This window comes from Mus pahari, chromosome 1 (assembly GCF_900095145.1).
Source record: "Mus pahari chromosome 1, PAHARI_EIJ_v1.1, whole genome shotgun sequence".
In the NCBI taxonomy this organism is placed as follows: Eukaryota; Metazoa; Chordata; class Mammalia; order Rodentia; family Muridae; genus Mus; species Mus pahari.
Window position 1 is genome coordinate 88364669 of NC_034590.1, and position 7430 is coordinate 88372098.

At 45.1% G+C, this 7430-nt stretch overlaps 1 protein-coding gene across 2 annotated transcripts in view; it reads left to right on the top strand.

Annotated features, from left to right (window-relative positions):
• The window catches only part of Tmc5 (transmembrane channel like 5), a 75849-nt gene extending 69685 nt beyond the window's left edge, over positions 1-6164 (top strand). Inside the window, exons 18-21 of one of the 2 annotated variants that reach the window (XM_029539883.1) lie at positions 1644-1722; positions 3160-3264; positions 4479-4521; positions 5685-6161. In XM_029539883.1, coding sequence (XP_029395743.1) covers positions 1644-1722; positions 3160-3264; positions 4479-4521; positions 5685-5731 — 274 coding nt within the window. In that variant the 3' untranslated portion in view covers positions 5732-6161. Of the gene's footprint in view, positions 1-1643; positions 1723-3159; positions 3265-4478; positions 4522-5684 lie in introns of both variants that reach the window. The other variant, XM_021200282.1, reaches the window with a different exon arrangement.
• The last annotated feature ends 1266 nt before the right edge of the window (positions 6165-7430 follow it).

Below are 7430 nucleotides of genomic sequence, written 5' to 3' on the forward strand. Positions count from 1 at the left end.
CATTAATGTTTAATGTACAATTTTAACATTTATTTATGAGTTCACTGTTGTTGTCTTCAGACTTACCAGAAGAGGGCATCAGATTACAGATGGTTGTGAGCCACCAGGTGGTTGCTGGGATTTGAACTCAGGACCTTTGGAAGAGCAATCAGTGCTCTTAACCGCTGAGCCATCTCTCCAGCTGCATTTAATATTTTCATATCTAAGCTTTTTTTGTATGCTCTACAAAGATAGTATACGTACTTTCTCCCTTTTTGCTGGAGATATAGCTCAGTAATAGGACATGAGCCTAACATGTGCAAGACCCAGGATTTAATCCTCAGTACCAGAAAAACAAAAACAAAAACAAGACACGAAGTATCAAAATAAAATTTTTAAAAAGAATGAAAATGTGTGAGAATTCTCAGAAAATTTCCTTTGGAGGCTGCAAGATATAAAACTGGCCCAGGCTTTGTTTTTGTATTTTAACTTTTAATTTTTTTTTTTAAATTTATTTATTTATTACATGTAAGTACACTGTAGCTGTCTTCAGACACTCCAGAAGAGGGCATCAGATCTTGTTACGGATGGTTGTGAGCCACCATGTGGTTGCTGGGAATTGAACTCAGGACCTTCGGAAGAGCAGTCGGGTGCTCTTACCCACTGAGCCATCTCACCAGCCCCCGTATTTTAACTTTTAAAATTACCCATTTCTGACTTCTTATGAAGAGTCAGTCATACACACTGGGTTCACTTTCCTGCATGGAAGAACTGGTTGGCCACCTTGTTGCAGCTTAGCCCCCATGATACTAGACAGGGCTGGCTGTTCCTTGTCAAGAGACACAGGACTCAAGGGCTCAGACCCTTAGAGCCAGCCAGAACAATTACAGAGCAATGTCTGTGCTTTGCTGATAAGGGCAATGAGTCAGTGATGGGTTAGATGCTGATACAGGCTCCATGCTGCCCAGCCTGATGGTGGAGGCAGAAGCTCCTAGTTCTCCATTGTGCTCCCTCCCCGTACACAGCAGCAGCTGTGACTGGCACTTTGGAATGGTAAACTGGCCTCCAGACCTGCTGCCTCTTTAGCGCTTCTCCTTCACAAGAGAGGGTATAGGGGACTAGCATTTGAAATGTAAATGAAGTAAATACCTAATAAAAATTTGGAAAAAAAGAATATATGGTATATGATATATATATGGATGCCTGGTCCCTACCCAGAAAATGTGTGCCTGCTTGATCTAGGGGCCAGCTATGATGTGAGGCTCATTTCTACCTCGCAGGTGTGCAGTGGGTCTCAGCTTCCTAATGCTAATACTGCCACCCTTTAATACAGTTCCTCATGTTGTGGTGACCCCAACCGTACAATTACTTTTGTTGCTACTTTGTAGCTGTAATTTTCCTACTGTTATGAATCATTATGTAAACATATGCATTTTTATGGTCTTAGGTAAACCCTGTGTAAAGGGGTTTGATCCCCCAAAAGCTCATGACCCACAGGTTGAAAACTGCTGCTCTGAAGTACTTAGCCTGCCACTCTGTTTTGACTTCTCAGGGACACACTTGGGTCAAAACCCGTTTGCAAGCAAATATTCCAGTCCTTCTGTACCCCACTAAAACATGGAGTCTCAAAGCACTGTCAGGAGTGTCTGTCATTTCTCTTCCAGAATCATCACCTATCTTTACTGGCAGATCACAGAGGGGAGGAAGGTCATGATTCGGCTGCTCCATGAACAGATCATTAATGTAAGACTCTGTCCCCCAGCCCCCTCCCTGTAATACCTCCTTCCTTCCTCTCGCTCCTCTGTCAAGAGTATAATAGACATGCCCAAACATATTCCAAGATAGAGAGAATATATAGTACAGTGAATCTCCAAGTCCTCATCACCCAGCATGTATGTGAATGTATGTACTTGTGTGTGCAGGTACACAGGTATGTGTATGCACATGTGTGTCATGTATGCACAGAGGACAACCTTGAGTGTCATTCCTCAAACTCTGTCCACATTTAAAACAAAATAAGACAAGGTCTCTCATTGGCCTGGAACTTGCCAAAAAAGGCAGGCAGGCTGGCCAGTTAGTCCTGGGGACCTGCCTGCCTTCACTTCCTCCCTGCTGGAATTATAAGCACATGCCACCATGCTTGTCTTTTTTGTATAGGTCCTAGTGATCCAACCCACTTGTGAGCATTTCACTGATGGAGCTGTGGCTTCAGCCACCATTGGCATTTATATACTCTCATTTCATCCCTGAACATATGATATATATATATATATATTACATATATAAGTGTGTGTGTGTGTATATATGCATGTGTGTCTGTTAACTACCTCTCTCATCACTGTGACACAATACTCAACAAGAAGCAGCTGGAGGAGGAAGTATTTATGTTGGCTCACAGTTTCTGTCTATCATGGCAGGGAAAGTAGGGCATAGTTCATGATGGCAGGAGCATGTGGCAGAGACCCCTCACATGTTGGCAGATCAGGAGGCAGAAAAGTTGGACTAGAAGCAGAAGCAGGTGTTGCCTCCAAGACCCACCCCCCAGAAGCCCACTTCTGCTGGATAGGCTGCACTCCTGATGGTTTAGCAACAACCTGAGATTATCATTCCCGGGGGCAGCCCTTCCTTTTGGGGGAAATCCAGTGGGTGAATGTAGAATCAAGGAGGGAAATAGAATGTGATCTTGAAGCAGAGGCCATGTGAATATTAGTGTGAGTGACACTTACACAGTTGAGGTTGTTGGGTAATTGTTACAAGCAGGATGTTAAAATCAGGGAAGAAACAGGCATGCAGTTGGGGTGCTTATGCCTGTGTGAAGCTGGGACAATCATGCCTCTGTGAAGTTGGGGTGACCTGCCTGTGTGAGGTTGGGATGTCAGAGCCTGCATAGAGGAGACAGATGTGCTTACCTGGCTCCCCACACAGGAGGAATATTTCATACCTTCCTGCTTTAGGGCTCACAGGGAATGATTCCAGCTTCCTGGGAGAAGGAATATTCCCTCAGTTTCTCTTTGAACTGTTGAATCACAGATCTCAGCCAGCACAGATAAGTTCTCTCATCAGAAGAAGTATGGCGGCCACTTCCTTCTGGCTTGTGGACCCCTTTTTATTCATACCTTCTTCACCTTGCACAAGCACTCGTTTTTCCATGCTTTACTCTTAATTTTTCCTTCTTGGCAGGAGGGCAAAGATAAGATGTTCCTGATAGAGAAATTGACCAAGCTACAGGATGTGGAGAAGAGAGTCAACCCCAGTGCGCTTGACCTGGAAAGGAGAGAGGTGGAGGTGAGGCCACAGCTATCCTGGGGAAACACGCCTGCATCCTTGTGACAAGTGTATTGGAGAGCAGACCCCAAACTCTGGGATGGGAGGAATGGGGGCCTGTTTGTTTCTATGTAACAGGCTCTCTTGCTGTATAGCCCAGGCTAGCTCCTGTTCTATCTAGCCTCTTGAGTTCTGGGATTACAGGAATGTTCCATTCTACCTGTGGAGGGCCCATCACTTTCTGTACTAAGTATTTCTATGCTTTTAAATATGTATATTTAAACTATTATATATATAGTTTGCTTAATGCCTGCATGGCATGGCCCAGGTTATGGGTCACTGTGCCAAAGAATGTTCTGCTCTCATGGAGTTCACACTTGTTTTAAATCACCCAGGAACACTGAGAGTATCCCCCTGAATAGTTAGCCCTTTAGTGCACATTCTTCCAGATCGTTACCTGGGGCATCAACAATCACACCTTTGTCCACCAAGACTTAGATGAATGGAGTATGGAAGTATGGATTTTATATTTTTATAATCACAGCATGATACCCAAATGGTATAGCTTTCCCCTCACTGAACACTGTATCCTAGACACAGTGCATTCTGGACATGTTTGGGCACTGGAGTTGTCTGGGAACTTTTCAAGTACTAAAACAGGTATTAAATGAAACATTGTATCAAAAAACTGTAACTTTGTGGTGCTGTGGATGGAAACTAGGGCCTTGTGCATGCCAGGCAAGCGGTCTGAGACACGCCCCTAGACCTATTTGTTAAAAGTGCTTTATGTACCCACAGACATGTACATCTGCCCCCAAAACATGGTGTTAATAGATATCCTTGTGTCAAACTCATAAAAAGATTTTTTTTTTGCCAGTTTCCATTGATGTCCTGGAATGTACCCATAAAAGGTGAACTCTCCTCAACTCAAAATGTTGACAACATAATTTACTATCAGTGTAAATTAATATTGTCAGCATCGCCCATCTCAAATGACCCAAGGTTCTAATATATTAGCTGGCATGTCATAAATGCTCAGTAAATATCTGTGGGATGAATGCACTATCTGTTGCTAAATCTGAACATATTGGATGTTTCTGTGGTTGACCCTTTGTCTCAACCATAACCCCTTCGTTTTAAAATAATGGCAGGCTCACAGATTGTACCATCTGTGCAACAGTTTCAATGTTCATTCCTCCTCCAGTGACATGGCTGTCCGTTTTCCTTATTTTCAGCCACAGAGCCCTTTGCATTCAGAGGAACTTGGTGCTGCTCCTGGTGAGTACCAGAAAGACCGCAGACCCAGTGACTTAGTCCAAGGTGGAGGGTGTGCTGTCCGTCCCTCTCCAGCTGCAAGCCTGACCTCAGACGGAGAAGCCCATGCCATCACTAGAACTCTGCTTCTGTCTGTTCAGGTCACACGTTAGCTCTTTACACAGCAGCCACTTTGTAATGATGGCAAATAGCATCGCCAACACATCACAGTCTTTCAGGACCAATCTGGTGGGAAAGAGTCGGGGAATTTGGAAATTTCACATCAGTTTCATTCAGTCTGGTGTGTTCATCCACAAACCCATTGCTCTGACTACGAAAATGTGATGGTACCTATAGCCATACCCAAGTCACGTGCTTCAGCTACTGTGCGGCTGATACAACCATACAGATCACAGGGACTGACAACAAACAGCTCAGTGTCCCAAGTCAGGGTCTGTTGCCAGAAAGGGAATGGTCACTGGGAAGGCATTTTTTTTTTAGACTAGTTCTGCTCATTTTTTAGACTAGTTCTGTATTTCTGTCTGTGTGTGTGTGTGTGTGTGTGCGCGCGCACAAAGAAACCAAAAGAGGAGCCAAGTATGGTGGCACACGCCTTTAATCCCAGCCCTCGGGAGGCAGAGGCAGTCAAACTTCTGAGTTCAAGGCCAGCCTGGTCTACAAAGTGAGTTCCAGGACAGCCAGAGCTATACGGAGAAACCCTGTCTTGAAAAACAAAACAAAAACTGGAAGAGGGAGTTGAGTGTCCACTATCACTCTGCCTATTCCTTTTCGACAGGTTCTTTCCCTAAACCTGAAGCTTGCATTTTCTTCTTAGCTCGGCTGGGAGTCAGCAAGCTCTAGTGATCCCCCTGCTTTTGTGTCTCCCTGTGATTCTGGGTTTACGGGCACATGGCTTGGTACATGGGTCCTGGGATCTAAACTCTGGTCCTCATGATTGTACAACAAGCACTCTTTCCACTGAGCCAGCCCCCCAATCCTGCTCTTAGTTTTTAAACAGTATTTACTGACAACAGCCAGTGAAGGGAGGTCAGGGGGAGAGTCTAGAAACTCAAAGGGAAGGTGAGAAGGCAGGCTTGAGAAATGCTGGAGTCTTCCTGGCCTTCCCCAGGGAAACCCGTAAGCTGGCAATATGTGTGTCTGCATTAACTTTCCTGTGTTCAACCCAGACCTGCGATTGAGGCGGTCAGCACAAGAAGAGAATCCCATAGCCTGATCACTGTTGTGTGTTGTGGAAGCCAGATGCTGGTCAGAGGGGAAAGAAGGTAAACATAATGAGACCACCTCCATGACCGTTGGGCCTCAGCAGCTTCTCGGGAGTGGAATCCAAGCCCGAGGCAGAGAGGAATCGGATCCACAGTGCAAACAGCTCCATGAAAAAGGGCATGCTTTATTTCCAACCTGGACTGCTGATTTTTCTTCCAAAAAAAAAAATACTTGGAATTTTCCTATTAAAACTGTTAAAATGTTGAAATTATTCCACAAACATCTGGGAAGAGGTAACCTGGGACTGTTGCATTTTTATCTTTAAGAAATACATGTCTGCATGGTGGGGCCTTTACGACTCTCTTCCCAGACCTGGCAAAGGTTTAGAAACTGGTGCTAATAATAATGGTTCATAATGAATAAAAAAATGTGATGGTCAATCTTTGATGCAAAGCCTCTGGATGATATAACTTGTATTGGTCTGTGGCTTTGAAACAGCGCCATGCCGTCTGAAGCTGAGGTATAAGGAAAGGTCTTATGGTTGGACTTTCTGTCTTTACTGAGTATTGGAGTCTTGGGGTTGGACTGGAAACAGGGTGTCCTAGTTCAGGTTTCTGTTGCTGCAATAAACCACCACGGCCAAAAGCAACTTGGGGAGAAGGTTTATTTGGCTTACATTTCCAGATTGGACTTATACAGTCCATCACTGGTGGAAATCGGGACAGGAACGCAAGCAGGGCTGACATGTCAAGCAGGAGCTGACTCAGAGACCATGGAGGGTGCTGCTTACTGGCTTGCTTCTCATGGCTTGCTTGACCTGCTTTCTTACAGAACTCAGGATTGCCAGCCCAGGGATGGCCCCACTCACAATGGGCTGGGCCCTCCCCCATTGATCGTTAATTGAGAAAATGCCTTTCAGCTGGATCACATGGAGGCATTTCCTCACCGGAGGCTCCTCCCTCTTTGATGACTCTTGCTTGTGTCAAGTTGACACACAGCCAGCCAGTATGGGGGGTGGGGAGGGTGGAAGAAAAGAATGAGAGCTTGTCCCTAGAAGACGATGCAGATAGATGGTCATTGTTATGGTTTGAACCTGAAGTGTCCTCTGCAGGCTCAGGTTTCTAATGCCTGTTCCCTGGCTGCTGACATTATTTGAGGAAGCTGTAGAACTTTTAGGAGGGGGACCCTTGATGGAGGAGGCAGGACTTTCAAGAATATACCTGGCCCCCTAGTTCCTGCTTTACTCTTCTGCTTGGTCAGCAATGTTGTGAACATCTGCCACACCCTCCTGCTGCCACCAACATCATTGTCTTACCTAATGCCATCCTTATCATGATGGACAGAAACTGTGAGCCAAAATAGATAATTCCCTAAATTTCTTCTGCCAGACATTCTGTTACAGCAAAGCCAATCTGATACAGCCATTTAAAAGCAAGCCCACAAGAAATCAGGGATGATGTGTAGAATCCATGTCTGTACATGGATGCATATGTATATGGTGTGGAGTAGTTTTTGCAGATCTGCCAAGTGATTTCCAAGGCATGTGACTCCATAAAACTGGAGCTGCACTAGGCCCACCTCCCAGTAGTGCCAGAGACTGAGTACCAAGGACCTCTGGAAGAGCAGTCAGTGCTCTTAACCTCGGAGCCACCTCTCCAGCCCATTTGTTCCCCCCCACCTTTTTTTGTTTGTTTGTTTGTTTTTCAAGA